Source organism: Oncorhynchus clarkii, unplaced genomic scaffold (genome assembly GCF_045791955.1).
Source record: "Oncorhynchus clarkii lewisi isolate Uvic-CL-2024 unplaced genomic scaffold, UVic_Ocla_1.0 unplaced_contig_660_pilon_pilon, whole genome shotgun sequence".
NCBI classification, from domain to species: Eukaryota; Metazoa; Chordata; class Actinopteri; order Salmoniformes; family Salmonidae; genus Oncorhynchus; species Oncorhynchus clarkii.
In genome coordinates this window covers 15,001-32,729 of record NW_027258478.1, presented here as the reverse complement: position 1 = coordinate 32,729, position 17,729 = coordinate 15,001, and the positions used below count along the sequence as shown (strand labels likewise).

The window sequence follows — 17,729 nt, the reverse complement described above, 5'->3', positions numbered from 1 at the left end:
TAGGATGTAAGATCTTTTCCATTACGGACTTGGCAGTGCTGGGGTTGTCAGGCGAGGTGGATGCACCCCCACCCTGCTCTGAGGTGGAATGGCTGGAGGGAGACGAAACAGAGGAAGGGAATGAGGGAGGAAGGAAGAAGGAGAAGAAGAAAGGACTGGGTAATTTGGAATATGGGTTTCTGCTAGCATAAATTTGGTGATAATGGGACAGGTTAAGGCCAGGTGTGAGTGTCTGTGTGTGCGTCTGTCTGCATGCGTTCTTGTGCGCCTCCATGTACAGTGCCAGCCTAGATACTCTGTGCAGGCAGGCAGGCAGGCAGGCAGGCAGACAGACAGACAGACAGACAGACAGACAGACAGACAGACAGACAGACAGACAGACAGACAGACAGACAGACAGACAGTATCAGCAGCCCCAAGCAGCACCAGCAACAGCAGCTGACTCAGGCCAATGTCCATGTGTCCTGTCTGCTTGCCTGAGGGGCTGAAGGAGTTGCTACAGGATATGAACAGGAAACTCAAGCAGCCGCGTGGCTCACTGCTCTACTGCTGGGTCCCGCTGTCTTAAACTGGATGTGTCCCAAATTGCACCCTAGTCCCTTTATGATGTGCTAGGGAAAAGAGGGACAATTCAGACATGCACATCTGGGCACCCTGCTCCCAGACTGGAACTATGAATGTTAGCTATAGATATGCAGATAGATCTAAATGCAGTCACTTGAGGGAAATCTTGGTTACTCACATTCATAAATAATTTCAAATGATTTCACATTCCTTTGCACTTTAGGAAAACGTTCACTACATTGTCCTACTGTATCTTTTCAGTGCTGGAGAACTCTGGTGTTCGTGGCCTTGAATGTTCCATCAATCAATCAAATGTATTTTATAAAGCCCTTTTTACACCAGCACTTGTGCTTTACAGATACCCACTTTACAGACACCCACTTTACAGATACCCACTTTACAGATACCCACTTTACAGATACCCACTTTACAGATACCCACTTTACAGATACCCACTTGTGCTTTACAGATACCCACTTTACAGATACCCACTTTACAGATACCCACTTTACAGATACCCACTTGATACCCACTTTACAGATACCCACTTTACAGATACCCACTTTACAGATACCCACTTTACAGATACCCACTTTACAGATACCCACTTGTGCTTTACAGATACCCACTTTACCGATACCCACTTTACAGATACCCACTTGTGCTTTACAGATACCCACTTTATAGATACCCACTTGTGCTTTACAGGTACCCACTTTACAGATACCCACTTGTGCTTTACAGATACCCACTTGTGCTTTACAGATACCCACTTTATAGATACCCACTTGTGCTTTATAGATACCCACTTGTGCTTTACAGATACCCACTTTATAGATACCCACTTGTGCTTTACAGATACCCACTTGTGCTTTACAGATACCCACTTTATAGATACCCACTTGTGCTTTACAGATACCCACTACAGATACCCACTTTATAGATACCCACTTGTGCTTTACAGATACCCACTTGTGCTTTACAGATACCCACTTGTGCTTTATAGATACCCACTTGTGCTTTACAGATACCCACTTGTGCTTTACAGATACCCACTTGTGCTTTACAGATACCCACTTTATAGATACCCACTTGTGCTTTACAGATACCCACTTTACAGATACCCACTTGTGCTTTACAGATACCCACTTGTGCTTTATAGATACCCACTTGTGCTTTACAGATACCCACTTGTGCTTTACAGATACCCACTTGTGCTTTACAGATACCCACTTTATAGATACCCACTTGTGCTTTACAGATACCCACTTGTGCTTTACAGATACCCACTTGTGCTTTACAGATACCCACTTGTGCTTTACAGATACCCACTTGTGCTTTACAGATACCCACTTGTGCTTTACAGATACCCACTTTACAGATACCCACTTGTGCTTTATAGATACCCACTTGTGCTTTACAGATACCCACTTTATAGATACCCACTTGTGCTTTACAGATACCCAGCCTAAACCACAAAGAGCAACCAATGCAGATGCAGAAGCACAGTGGTTAGAAAAATCTCCCTAGAAGGCTGGAACCTAGGAAGAATCCTAGAGAGGAACCAGGCTCCGAGGGGCCAGTCCTCTTCTGGTTGTGCCCGGTGGAGGGTACATGTGGCCATTAAGGCTACAGTAGATGACCAGCAGGGTCAAATAAAGACAGACAGTTGTGCTTCATACTGAACAAGATTTTAATGCTAACATTCCTCTAACGGTGCCTCGACCTTTGTGTCTTCCAGGCAGACCAGGGAACAGGAGACACCCCCAGACTTCTTCTACTTCTCTGATCTGGAGAGACACAACGCTGAGATCGCTGCCTTTCATCTGGACAGGTCTGTGTGTGTGTGTGTGTGTGTGTGTGTGTGTGTGTGTGTGTGTGTGTGTGTGTGTGTGTGTGTGTGTGTGTGTGTGTGTGTGTGTGTGTGTGTGTGTGTGTGTGTGTGTGTGTGTGTGTGTGTGTGTGTGCCTGGGTGTGAGTTTGTGTGCGTGTACACCATGTGTGGAGTTGGAGACATTTCCGGCATGACTAACACACACATCAAATGTTTTTTGTATTTTTTTTTTGGGGGGGGGGGGCAGGGGTGGGTAGGTCAGCTTTAATACTGCAGATAGATTGTGGATTCTGTCAATGTGATTATCTGCATAATTTCCAATATATATTTTATATATATATATTTTTTTAAATGTAAAATACATTTGACATTATCTCTTGATTTATTTTTATCCCACCCTACCAACAACCCCTCCCGTCTATCTTAAATAACCATCCAGTCTTGACTTCTACTTCAGATGTTTCAATGTTTCACAAAAGTTCTGAACCTTTCTATTCTCATAGTTTGCACTGATTTTAAATGAAAGATGAAAACCTTTACTAAAAGTACTATTATATTATTGATTGACTGACCATGGCTTTTCAATTCACCCAGCAGTGCTATTTGCAAAGATAGCTTTAGGTAAATGCTGTGATTTTTCAGCCATTCCTGAACCTGCGACCAAAAACAAGCTACATGTGGACAGTACCAAAACAAGTGATCTAATGATTCTGTCTCTTCACAGCAACATCTACAGAGCTGGAATGGTTGAATCCCCCATATATATAACATTATATTGGTTGCAAGAATTTTATATTATAACTTAAATGTATAAGCTCTATGTTTTGAATCCAGCGCTGTTTTGTGTAGCAGTTCATAAACCATGTGCCATGGAATCGGTTCATCAAAGATCTCTTCGCAACGCTATTTCAGCCTGTATGGCACAGCTGTCACTTTTTTGGTCCTTAAATGAAACTGGTTTACTTTTGTATTTTTTTGACAAATGTTGTTGTTTAATAATAGGGATCGGCGTCCCATTAATGGGACAGTGGTAAATCATGCAGCGCCTTGTGTCACAATTGCAGATTTTAGAGAAACAACAAATGTCGGTACATAGAAGTGTCTTATATCGTCTGGAAGCTAAAATTATTGTTAATATGAATGTACTGTCCAATTTACAGTACCTATTACAGTGAAAAAACGCCATGCTATTGTTTGAGGAGAGCTCCTAACAACAAAACACTTTTTTCTCCACATTAGGTTTGATAAATTCACCTCTGGTGAAATGTGTATTTACATTCAGAAATCTTGCTCTTTCCCAAATGTCCTTTTGTTTCCACTCGTTCAATTTGCAAAGAAAGGAATCTGTGAAAATCTAACCCTAAACATTGTTTCAACCAGTCAAATCACGTTTGTATGTATTCCTCAGAGATCCTAGAATGTAATCAGACGTCATTATATCATTAGGGGTGTAGTATATCCTATGGTCAGAGAGCAACGCCTTCATGACACGCTGATGACTCGGCCGGTCTTCACTTGATCGACTGGAACTTTGTCAAATAAGCACCAATCGGGGTCAAACAAAGCTAGCTAGATAGCCAATGAGCTGGGCTTTACGGCAGTGTTGGGAGACCCCGTATCTGTTGCAAAGTGTCATTGCTAATCTTTTCCTTTTGGACAACAATTATAAGAATATGGAGAGTTATGAAGTTATGGAAACTGGGTGTCTTGCAAATGTTGAACTTATAATATGGCTACTAATACTGGAAAAGCTAAATCAAAGTCCAAGTATACAGATTTGACGATATTCTTGCAGAAAAATGTAATGTAAATGTGAATGTCTCCTTCATGATTTGCCCAAATGTACCTGGGTGACTTCACACTAAAAGTAATGTGGTTTGCCCATACTTCAAGGTATCCATCTGAAACTTTGCACATACACTGCTGCCATCTTGTGGACACCATCAGAATTACAACCAGAGTGATGGCTAGATTTGGGACCTTTCTGTTGCATTTCAAAGATGGTGGTAGAAAAAACGGTTGGTTTTCTCTTTGTATTTTCTTCTACCAGATCTATTGTGTTATATTCTCCTACATTCAATTCTCATTCCCAAAAACGGTGTTTCCTTTCAAATGGTACCAAGAATATGCTTATCCTTGCTTCAGGTCCAGATTTGGGTATGTCATTTTAGGCGAAAATTGAAAAAAAGGGGGTTATCCCTATAATGCTTACCTCAACTGTTTATACACAGCAGGCATCACACAAGCTTAGCAGGTGTTCTGTGACCGTGTTTTCACGCACTCTGCCATCCAATACAAACACACACATGTATAGACTTTTACACAACTCAAACAAATGTCTATGTGGAATCAAAACAGAGACAGAAATGTCTCTGGTGTTATAAGGAAATTAGAGTTTTCTTCTAACAAGTCAGTTTTAAGCTGTGATAACTGTAGTAGTAAGTTATCAGTTCTTCCATTCATCATTATATTACGGTATACAAAATGGTATGGTCCAATACATAATGGTCTGGTCCAATACATAATGGTCTGGTCCAATACATAATGGTCTGGTCCAATACATAATGGTCTGATCCAATACATAATGGTATGGTCCAATACATAATGATATGGTCCAATACATAATGGTCTGATCCAATACATAATGGTATGGTCCAATACATAATGGTATGGTCCAATATGTAATGGTCTGGTCCAATACATAATGGTATGGTCCAATATGTAATGGTCTGGTCCAATACATAATGGTATGGTCCAATAGATAATGGTCTGGTCCAATACATAATGGTCTGGTCCAATACATCATGGTCTGGTCCAATATATAATGGTCTGATCCAATATATAATGGTCTGGTCCAGAGTTTGGGTTAGAGTTAGATTCTTGCATTAGATAACACTTACTGATGAATGGAATAATGTCAGAATCTGTTCTAACCACCACTGTGAGTCTACATTTTCACAGTATCTGTTCAGTATGCCATCCTTATCAGACCAGGTGTAAGAACATCAACACTTATCAACCCTAAGGTTACACACACGCACGCACGCACGCACACACACACACACACACACACACACACACACACACACACACACACACACACACACACACACACACACACACACACACACACACACACACACACACACACATCTGTGCCTAGTTCCCTTGTTTTGGATAGAGGATAAAGCTGACTGTACTAGCAGGCCGGCAGTGTAGACCATCCTTATCAGACCAGGTGTAAGAACATCAACACTTATCAATCCTAAGGTTACACACACGCACGCACGCACGCACACACACACACACACACACACACACACACACACACACACACACACACACACACACACACACACACACACACACATCTGTGCGTTTCACCCTCTCGCTCTCCCTCTCTCTCACACACACACACACACACACACACACACACACACACACACACACACACACACACACACACACACACACACACACACACACACACACACACACACACACACACACACACAGACAGACAGACACACAGCCCAGTGGAATGCCATGTCAGGGCCAAAGGCATGTGTTTGTGTGGGCACAGTGGGCTGTGGAGAGGAAACCAAGGGACATGCCAATGCTGTCTGGGCATCATTCAAGGCAGGGAGGAGGTAACTGTGCTAGCCCCTAAAGACCAGCTTGTATTTAGGTTGTTGTTAGGTTGTGTATGCCAACCGGAGGCTGGCTATATGAATTACAGCCTTGTTGTTTGGCTCAGGGCTGCAACATCTTCTGGACAGCAGCCTGTGGACCTCTGCGTTCGTGTCCCAAAGGGCACCCTATTCACTTTGTACTGCACTACTTTTTACCATGTCGTGCACTGCAAAGGGTATAGGGTGCCTTTTGGGATGCGGCCTCTCAATCTGATCTAGATGTAGAGGCATGTGTAGGAAGAGGAGAACAGGAGGAAATGCATAGCCTCTTCTCTTCACTCCCTCTATGGTTGGACAGTGGGCACTGTTGATACAACATTGTGTTATCGTTATACTGTGTAAGGGTTTAACTCAAAGCCTTTCCACTTCCACACGTTGTACCATGTTAACCTACACTGTGCAGTCCTCTACACTCTCTGTATGCAGTACTCTACCCATGACAAGAGTGGGGTACAGGGAGGGAGGGAGGGAGGGAGGGTGGGAGGGAGGGAGAGAGAGAGAGAGAGAGAGAGAGCCAGACAGAGAGAGACAGAGAGAGACAGAGAGAGACAGAGACACACACAGAGAGAGACAGAGAGAGAGAGAGATAGAGAGACAGAGAGAGAGACAGAGACACAGAGAGAGAGACAAAGACACAGAGAGAGAGACAGAGACACACAGAGAGAGAGAGACAGAGACACAGAGAGAGAGACAGAGACACACAGAGAGAGAGAGACACACAGAGAGAGATAGAGAGAGAGACACAGAGACAGAGACAGAGAGAGAGACACACACAGAGACACACACACAGAGAGAGAGAGAGACAGAGACACACAGAGAGAGAGAGAGAGAGACACAGAGAGAGAGACACACACAGAGAGACAGAGAGAGAGAGCCTGGCTCCATACAGGAGTTCCTTTGTCATCTGGTTCATGGTGACTGTGCACTTTAAGCAGCTATAGCTCCTGAGAACTTTCATCTGGTGGCTAGGGTTTCATCCTTGCAGCCCCACGCCCTGTCTCCCCGTCTCTCTCCCTGAGGGCTATGTCTTCAAGGTTACACACATACACACCACACACACACACAAACCCACGCTCACACACTCCACTCCCAGGAGTCTAAGCCTTAGAGAGGTCATGCTGCAGGAAGCAATGACAAGGATGGTTAAAGAGGTATGGAATGAGTGGGAGGCCTGGCCCAGCTAGTGTGGCATAGACAGAAATAAGGTCAGTTGGAAGAGAGGATGGAAAAGTGAGAAGGAAAAGCAAGAAAAGGATGCACAGAGAGAAGGAGAGAGGTAGAGTAAAGGGATGAGAGTGGGGAGAGAGAAGGAGAGGGGTAGAGTAAAGGGATGAGAGTGGGGAGAGAGAGGGAGAGGGGTAGAGTAAAGGGATGAGAGTGGGGAGAGAGAAGGAGAGGGGTAGAGTAAAGGGATGAGAGTGGGGAGAGAGAGGGAGAGGGGTAGAGTAAAGGGATGAGAGTGAGGAGAGAGAAGGAGAGGGGTAGAATAAAGGGATGAGAGTGGGGAGAGAGAAGGAGAGGGGTAGAGTAAAGGGATGAGAGTGGGGAGAGAGAGGGAGAGGGGTAGAGTAAAGGGATGAGAGTGGGGAGAGAGAGGGAGAGGGGTAGAGTAAAGGGATGAGAGTGAGGAGAGAGAATGAGAGGGGTAGAATAAAGGGATGAGAGTGGGGAGAGAGAAGGAGAGGGGTAGAGTAAAGGGATGAGAGTGGGGAGAGAGAAGGAGAGGAGTAGAGTAAAGGGATGAGAGTGGGGAGAGAGAAGGAGAGGGGTAGAGTAAAGGGATGAGAGTGGGGAGAGAGAGGGAGAGGGGTAGAGTAAAGGGATGAGAGTGAGGAGAGAGAAGGAGAGGGGTAGAATAAAGGGATGAGAGTGGGGAGAGAGAAGGAGAGGAGTAGAATAAAGGGATGAGAGTGGGGAGAGGAGAGGGGTAGAGTAATGTGATGAGAGTGGGGAGAGAGAAGGAGAGGGGTAGAGTAAAGGGATGAGAGTGGGGAGAGAGAAGGAGAGGGGTAGAGTAAAGGGATGAGAGTGGGGAGAGAGAGGGAGAGGGGTAGAGTAAAGGGATGCGAGTGAGGAGAGAGAAGGAGAGGGGTAGAATAAAGGGATGAGAGTGGGGAGAGAGAAGGAGAGGGGTAGAGTAAAGGGATGAGAGTGGGGAGAGGAGAGGAGTAGAGTAAAGGGATGAGAGTGGGGAGAGAGAAGGAGAGGGGTAGAGTAAAGGGATGAGAGTGGGGAGAGAGAAGGAGAGGGGTAGAGTAAAGGGATGAGAGTGGGGAGAGAGAAGGAGAGGGGTAGAGTAAAGGGATGAGAGTGGGGAGAGGAGAGGAGTAGAGTAAAGGGATGAGAGTGGGGAGAGAGAAGGAGAGGGGTAGAGTAAAGGGATGAGAGTGAGGAGAGGGGTAGAGTAAAGGGATGAGAGTGGGGAGAGAGAAGGAGAGGGGTAGAGTAAAGGGATGAGAGTGGGGAGAGAGAAGGAGAGGGGTAGAGTAAAGGGATGAGAGTGGGGAGAGAAAAGGAGAGGGGTAGAGTAAAGGGATGAGAGTGGGGAGAGAGAAGGAGAGGGGTAGAGAAAGAAAGAAGATGAGTATGAGAGAGAAGGAAAGAGAGAGAGAGGGGAGAGGTGAGGAGAGGAGCGAGGGAGAAAGAGAAAGGGAGCAGGAGAGAAAGAAGGAGGAGTTCCAGTGTCTCAGCCCAGTGTGGTTTGAGCGACCGGATGCTGAAGTTCAATAAACAGAACTTTAAAAGCCATTGAAAAGAGCTAAGGGATTATTCTCTAAAATAGATGAATTATGAATAATATTTCACACGCACTAGCAGGAAGAAAGAGGCCCGTACACACACACACACTCCACCGTTGACACACTAGCAGGAAGAAAGAGGCCCGTACACACACACACACTCCACCGTTGACACACTAGCAGGAAGAAAGAGGCCCGTACACACACACACACTCCACCGTTGACACACTAGCAGGAAGAAAGAGGCCCGTACACACACACACACTCCACCGTTGACACACTAGCAGGAAGAAAGAGGCCCGTACACACACACACACTCCACCATTGACACACTAGCAGGAAGAAAGAGGCCCGTACACACACACACTCCACCATTGACACACTAGCAGGAAGAAAGAGGCCCATACACACACACACACACACTCCACCGTTGACACACTAGCAGGAAGAAAGAGGCCCGCACACACACACACACTCCACCGTTGACACACTAGCAGGAAGAAAGAGGCCCGTACACACACACACTCCACCATTGACACACTAGCAGGAAGAAAGAGGCCCGTACACACACACACACTCCACCATTGACACACTAGCAGGAAGAAAGAGGCCCGTACACACACACACACTCCACCGTTGACACACTAGCAGGAAGAAAGAGGCCCGTACACACACACACACACACTCCACCGTTGACTCTTTGGATTGACAATCATTCCTGGCTTCTCCCTCGAGCAGGAAATTGTGTCCTGGTTTTTCTGGCATATCATTTACAGATGTTTATTTGTGATAATAGTTATTGATGATGTGGTGAGGAAGAGTATTTCATCATGAAGCCCTTATAGAAGAAATGAAATAAGGTATGAAAGGTTCTAAAACTATTCTATCTCATCAGCATGTGGTTCCATACACAGTGTGTTTATGACAACACCATGGCTTGTAGAACAATAGTGTCATATATATCGTCCCTTGTGGGATCAATAGTGTTATTGAATTGACTTCTTTTCCTGGGTTTTCTAATGGGATAAATCCAGACATCTACATTATGTTTCACACTGATCTTGATATATGTATATCTATGGTCTCTTCCCTCAGGATCCTAGACTTCCGGAGAGTGCCCCCGGTGGCGGGAAGACTGGTCAACATGACCAGGGAGATACGGGATGTGACCAGGGACAAAAAGCTCTGGAGGACTTTCTTCATCTCCCCAGGTAAACACACTGCTACAACGTTCTGACAACGGTCCCACAACATTCCCACAGACTACCTACCGAGTACGGCAAACTCAAAACTTAGATTAGATATTTATTTATTGTCTGTTCCTTAAAGATAACTTATTCCCACGATTAAAACTCTGGTTCCTAGCTACTGTGTAGGTCTGTAGAGGAGTCAGACTGGCTACTTAGATTAAAACTCTGGTTCCTAGCTACTGTGTAGGCCTGTAGAGGAGTCAGACTGGCTACTTAGATTAAAACTCTGGTTCCTAGCTACTGTGTAGGTCTGTAGAGGAGTCAGACTGGCTACTTAGATTAAAACTCTGGTTCCTAGCTACTGTGTAGGTCTGTAGAGGAGTCAGACTGGCTACTTAGATTAAAACTCTGGTTCCTAGCTACTGTGTAGGCCTGTAGAGGAGTCAGACTGGACATTTATATTTACCTCTAGTCAACAGTAGTATATTGTGTATTCACTATACAGTATACAGCTTAGTTGAGTTTATTTGCAGGAACTACACAGAAAACACAGAATCTCCAGGGAGTCCCCCAAAACACACACACACACTTCAAAACCCTTTCTGAAAACAAGCAAACTGCAAAGCACAATAATTCACCAGAAAGACTCCTATTTAGAGGCTGGATCCTAGTCCTCCCCTAACAAGGAGTCCCATAAATAATTCCCTTTAGCTTAGAGGTTCAGTGCTGGGCCAGTGGTGGAGAGGAACACACACACACAGACAGACACACTCACACAGACAGACAGACAGACAGACAGACAGACAGACAGACAGACAGACAGACAGACAGACAGACAGACAGACAGACAGACAGACAGACAGACAGATAGACAGACAGACACTGAACACACAGCTGTCAGAGGTAACCTAATCATCCTCATAGATGAGTTGTTAAAGCTCTTGTCCAACAGACGGACAGAACAATCTCAAGCCCTCTGTCTGTTACTTGTCCTTCATTCAGTCCTTTCAATCCCACTACATGAACTGAGTGAAAACCCTGATACAGGCATGTACCATGTAGACTGGTTTGAAAGGGACTCAGCAAAGAGGCCCTTTACATGAAATTGGAAGTTCAGTATGTTACAAAATAATGTTTGATGGTTCCCCATCCAGACATGAGTTAGTGGCTAAAGTTCGTTACATTTTGTAGTGGCTCTTTCAAGAAAACCCAACAATTGATTCCAGTTTCTCCTGGCCCATAGACTAAGTAACAATGTGAGGAACCATCTAAGATTAAGTTGTAAAATAATGAACTTCCCCTTTAATGTAAATGGCCGTTGCTGAGTTCTGGACCTCTAAAACCTGTCTTCAGACTGTCTGTTAGATCCCCATGCAGCCCAGTGAACAGCTATGTGGAATAACAGAGACCATTCTATCTGACAAGAGATTACTGCTACACTCAGACAGTTTGCTGGCTCAGCACTCGCCCCCCTCTCTGAACCCAAGATTAAGAAACCAATACCAGTCTGGCTCTACAACACCCTGCCAGCTTCCTCTCTATACCTCTCTGTCTGCCTATCTATCTGTCTGACTCTCTGCCTGTCTATCTGTCTGACTCTCTGTCTGTCTATCTGTCTGACTCTCGGTCTGTCGATCTGTCTGTCTATCTGACTCTCTGTCTGCCTATCTGTCTATCTGTCCGACTCTCTGTCTGTCTATCTGACTCTTTCTGACTCTGTCTGTCTATCTGTCTGACTCTCTGTCTGTCTATCTGTCTGACTCTCTGTCTGTCTATCTGTCTGACTCTGTCCGTCTATCTGTCTGTCTATCTGACTCTCTGTCTGCCTATCTATCTGTCTGACTCTCTGTCTGTCTATCTGTCTGACTCTCTGTCTGTCTATCTGACTCTCTGTCTGACTCTCTGTCTGCCTATCTGTCTATCTGTTCGACTCTCTGTCTGTCTATCTGACTCTGTCTGACTCTCTGTCTGTCTATCTGTCTGACTCTCTGTCTGTCGATCTGTCTCTCTGTCTGACTCTCTGTCTGTCTGTCTGTCTGTCTGTCTGACTCTCTGTCTGTCTATCTGTCTCTCTGTCTGACTCTCTGTCTGTCTATCTGTCTGTCTATCTGACTCTGTCTGACTCTCTGTCTGTCTATCTGTCTGACTCTCTGTCTGTCTATATGTCTCTCTGTCTGACTCTGTCTGTCTATCCGTCTCTCTGTCTGACTCTCTGTCTGTCTATCTGTCTCTCTATACCTCTTTGTTCATCTATATATCGCTCTGTCTGACTCTGTCTGTCTATCTGTCTGACTCTCTGTCTGTCTGTCTGTCTGACTGTCTGACTATCTGTCTGACTATCTGTCTCTCTATCTGACTCTCTGACTCTCTGTCTGTCTATCTGACTCTCTATCTGACTCTCTGTCTGTCTGTCTATCTGTCTGTCTATCTGTCTCTCTGTCTGTCTATCTGACTCTGTCTGTCTATCTGTCTGTCTATACCTCTCTGTCTGTCTGTCTATATGTCTATCTATCTGTCTGTCTGACTCTCTGTCTGTCTATCTGTCTCTCTGTCTGACTCTCTGTCTGTTTATCTGTCTTTCTGTACCTGTCTGTCTATATGTCTCTCTGTCTGACTCTGTCTGTCTATCTGTCTGTCTGACTCTCTGTCTGTCTATCTGTCTCTCTATACCTGTCTGTCTGTCTGTCTGTCTGTCTGTCTGTCTGTCTGTCTCTCTATACCTGTCTGTCTGTCTGTCTGTCTGTCTGTCTGTCTGTCTGTCTGTCTGACTCTCTGTCTGACTCTCTGTCTGACTCTCTGTCTGACTCTCTGTCTGTCTATCTGACTCTCTGTCTGTCTATCTGTCTGTCTATATGTCTCTCTGTCTGTCTATCTGACTCTGTCTGTCTGTCTGTCTGTCTGTCTGTCTGTCTGTCTGTCTGTCTGTCTGTCTGTCTCTGTCTGTCTGTCTGTCTGTCTGTCTGTCTGTCTGTCTGTCTGTCTCTATGTCTGTCTGTCTATATGTCTATCTGTCTGTCTGTCTGTCTGTCTGTCTGTCTGTCTGTCTGTCTGTCTGTCTGTCTGTCTGTCTGTCTGTCTGTCTGTCTGACTCTCTGTCTTTCTATCTGACTATGTCTGTCTATCTGTCTCTCTATACCTCTTTGTCTGTCTATCTGTCTCTATGTCTGACTCAATTCAATTCAATTCAAGGGCTTTATTGGCATGGGAAACATGAGTTAACATTGCCAAAGCAAGTGAGGTAGATAATATATAAAGTGAAATAAACAATACAAATTAACAGTAAACATTACACATACAGAAGTTTCAAAACAATAAAGACAAATGTCATATTATATATATATACAGTGTTTTAACAATGTACAAATGGTTAAAGGACACAAGATAAAATAAATAAGCATAAATATGGGTTGTATTTACAATGGTGTGTGTTCTTCACTGGTTGCCCTTTTCTTGTGGCAACAGGTCACAAATCTTGCTGCTGTGATGCACACTGTGGAATTTCACCCAGTAGATATGGGAGTTTATCAAACTTTTTTTTGATTCTGTCTGTCTGTCTCTCACTCTCTCACTCTCTCTCTCTTTCTCTCTCCCTTCCCTCTCTCTCTCAATTCAATTCAATTCAAGGGCTTTATTGGCATGGGAAACATGTGTTAACATTTCCAAAGCAAGTGAGGTAGATAATATATAAAGTGAATATAAACAATAATGTACAAATGGTTAAGGTATACAAGGGAAAATAAATTAGCATAAATATGGGTTGTATTTACAATGGTGTTTGTTCTTCACTGGTTGCCCTTTTCTCGTGGCAACAGGTGACAAATCTTGCTGCTGTGATGGCACACCGTGGTATTTCACCCAATAGATATGGGAGATGATCAAAATTGGGTTTGTTTTCTAATTATTTGTGGATCTGTGTAATCTGAGGGAAATATGTGTCTCTAATATGGTCATACATTGGGCAGGAGGTTAGGAAGTGCAGCTCAGTTTCCACCTCATTTTGTGGGCAGTGAGCACATAGCCTGTCTTCTCTTGAGAGCCATGTCTGCCTACGGCGGCCTTTCTCAATAGCAAGGCTATGCTCACTGAGTCTGTACATAGTCAAAGCTTTCCTTAATTTTGGGTCAGTCACAGTGGTCAGGTATTCTGCCACTGTGTACTCTCTGTTTAGGTCCAAATAGCATTCTAGTTTGCTCTGTTTTTTTGTAAATTCTTTCCAATGTGTCAAGTAATTATCTTTTTGTTTTCTCATGATTTGGTTGGGTCTAATTGTGCTGATGTCCTGGGGCTCTGTAGGGTGTGTTTGTGTTTGTGAACAGAGCCCCAGGACCAGCTTGCTTAGGGGAGGGACTCTTCTCCAGGTGCATCCTCCTGCCCAAGGAGGTGATGGCTTTGTTATGGAAGGTTTGGGAATCGCTTCCTTTTAGGTGGTTATAGAATTTAACGGCTCTTTTCTGGATTTTGATAATTAGTGGGTATCGGCCTAATTCTGCTCTGCATGCATTATTTGGTGTTCTATGTTGTACACAGAGGATATTTTTGCAGAATTCTGCGTGCAGAGGCTGAATTTGGTGTTTGTCTCATTTTGTGAAGTCTTGGTTGGTGAGCGGACCCCAGACCTCACAACCATAGAGGGCAATGGGTTCTATAACTGATTCAAGTATTTTTTAGCCAAATCCTAATTGGTATGTTGAAATTTATGTTCCTTTTGATGGCATAGAATGCCCTTCTTGCCTTGTCTCTCAGATTGTTCACAGCTTTGTGGAAGTTACCTGTGGCGCTGATGTTTAGGCCAAGGTATGTATAGTTTTTGTGTGCTCTAGGGCAACAGTGTCTAGATGGAATTTGTATTTGTGGTCCTGGTGACTGGACCTTTTTTGGAACACCATTATTTTGGTCTTACTGAGATTTACTGTCAGGGCCCAGGTCTGACAGAATAAGGTCTAGGTGCTGCTGTAGGCCCTCCTTGGTTGGTGACAGAAGCACCAGATCATCAGCAAACAGCAGACATTTGACTTCGGATTCTATAGGGTGAGGCCGGGTGCTGCAGACTTTTCTAGTGCCCGCGCCAATTTGTTAATATATATGTTGAAGAGGGTGGGGCTTAAGCTGCATCCCTGTCTCACCCCACGACCCTGGGTGAAGAAATGTGTGTGTTTTTTTCTAATTTTAACCGCACACTTGTTGTTTGTGTACATGGATTTTATAATGTCGTATGTTTTACCCCCAACACCACTTTCCATCAATTTGTATAGCAGACCCTCATGCCAAATTGAGTCGAAGGCTTTTTTGAAATCAACAAAGCATGAGAAGACTTTGCCTTTGTTTTGGTTTGTTTGGTTGTCAATTAGGGTGTGCAGGGTGAATACATGGTCTGTTGTACGGTAATTTGGTAAAAAGCCAATTTGACATTTGCTCAGTACATTGTTTTCATTGAGGAAATGTACGAGTCTGCTGTTAATGATAATGCAGATGATTTTCCCAAGGTTACTGTTGACGCATATTCCACGGTAGTTATTGGGGTCAAATTTGTCTCCACTTTTGTGGATTGGGGTGATCAGTCCTTGGTTCCAAATATTGGGGAAGATGCCAGAGCTAAGGATGATGTTAAAGAGTTTTAGTATAGCCAATTGGAATTTGTTGTCTGTATGTTTGATCATTTCATTGAGGATACCATCAACACCACAGGCCTTTTTGGGTTGGAGGGTTTTTATTTTGTCCTGTAACTCATTGGAGAATCCAGTGGGTTCTGGTAGTCTTTAATAGTTGATTCTAAGATCTGTATTTGATCATGTATATGTTTTTGCTCTTTATTCTTTGTTATAGAGCCAAAAAGATTGGAGAAGTGGTTTACCCATACATCTCCATTTTGGATAGATAATTCTTCGTGTTGTTGTTTGTTTAGTGTTTTCCAATTTTCCCAGAAGTGGTTAGAGTCTATGGATTCTTCAATTACATTGAGCTGATTTCTGACATGCCGTTCCTTCTTTTTCCGTAGTGTATTTCTGTATTGTTTTAGTGATTCACCATAGTGAAGGCGTAAACTCAGGTTTTCCGGGTCTCTATGTTTTTGGTTGGACAGGTTTCTCAATTTCCTTCTTAGATTTTTGCATTCTTCATCAAACCATTTGTCATTGTTGTTCATTTTCTTCGGTTTTCTATTTGAGATTTTTAGATTTGATAGGGAAGCTGAGAGGTCAAATATACTGTTAAGATTTTCTACTGCCAAGTTTACACCTTTACTATTACTCTCTCTCTCTCTCTTTCAACTTCCTCTCTCTCGCCCCCCCTCCACCCCACACACACTGTCCCCCTCTCCCCTTCCCATGCTCCCCTGCTGCCATCTATAACCCCGTGTTTTCCTCTCTCCCCTCTCCCCTTCCCATGCTCCCCTGCTGCCATCTAAAACCCTGTGTTTTCCTCTCTCCCCAGCCAATAACATTTGTTTCTACGGCGAGTGCTCCTACTACTGCTCTACTGAGCATGCTCTGTGTGGGAAGCCAGACCAGATCGAGGGTTCTCTGGCTGCCTTCCTGCCAGACCTGGCCCTGGCCAAACGCAAGACCTGGAGGAACCCTTGGAGACGATCCTACCACAAACGCAAGAAAGCAGAGTAAGAGACAGACACTCCTTCCACAAATGCAAGAACATGCATATACCCTTATAGAGAACAAGGAAGCAGAGTAAAACACACAGCCTTTACCCTTTAAGAGAACAAGGAAGCAGAGTAAAACACACAGCCTTTACCCTTTAAGAGAACAAGGAAGCAGAGTAAAACACACAGCCTTTACCCTTTAAGAGAACAAGGAAGCAGAGTAAAACACAGCCTTTACCCTTTAAGAGAACAAGGAAGCAGAGTAAAACACACAGCCTTTACCCTTATAGAGAACAAGAAAGCAGAGTAAAACACACAGCCTTTACCCTTTAAGAGAACAAGGAAGCAGAGTAAAACACACAGCCTTTACCCTTTAAGAGAACAAGGAAGCAGAGTAAAACACACAGCCTTTACCCTTATAGAGAACAAGGAAGCAGAGTAAAACACAGCCTTTACCCTTTAAGAGAACAAGGAAGCAGAGTAAAACACACAGCCTTTACCCTTTAAGAGAACAAGGAAGCAGAGTAAAACATACAGCCTTTTCCCTTTTAAGAGAACAAGGAAGCAGAGTAAAACACACAGCCTTTACCCTTATAGAGAACAAGGAAGCAGAGTAAAACACAGCCTTTACCCTTTAAGAGAACAAAGAAGCAGAGTAAAACACACAGCCTTTACCCGTTAAGAGAACAAGGAAGCAGAGTAAAACACACAGCCTTTACCCTTTAAGAGAACAAGGAAGCAGAGTAAAACACAGCCTTTACCCTTTAAGAGAACAAGGAAGCAGAGTAAAACACAGCCTTTACCCTTTAAGAGAACAAGGAAGCAGAGTAAAACACACAGCCTTTACCCTTTAAGAGAACAAGGAAGCAGAGTAAAACACACAGCCTTTACCCTTATAGAGAACCAGGAAGCAGAGTAAAACACAGCCTTTACCCTTTAAGAGAACAAGGAAGCAGAGTAAAACACACAGCCTTTACCCTTATAGAGAACAAGGAAGCAGAGTAAAACACACAGCCTTTACCCTTTAAGAGAACAAGGAAGCAGAGTAAAACACAGCCTTTACCCTTTAAGAGAACAATGAAGCAGAGTAAAACACACAGCCTTTACCCTTTAAGAGAA

General features: G+C 44.0%; 1 protein-coding gene across 1 annotated transcript in view; it reads left to right on the top strand.

The window, feature by feature from the left end:
• Positions 1–2,267: 2,267 nt before the first annotated feature.
• Positions 2,268–17,729, top strand: part of LOC139397094 (extracellular serine/threonine protein kinase FAM20C-like) — a gene marked incomplete at its 5' end in the record, with an annotated part of 24,594 nt that continues 9,132 nt past the window's right edge. The window contains 3 exons of the mRNA XM_071143960.1: positions 2,268–2,398; positions 9,924–10,039; positions 16,448–16,628. Of these exons, the coding sequence (XP_071000061.1) occupies positions 2,268–2,398; positions 9,924–10,039; positions 16,448–16,628 (428 nt within the window). The remainder of the gene's footprint in view (positions 2,399–9,923; positions 10,040–16,447; positions 16,629–17,729) is intronic.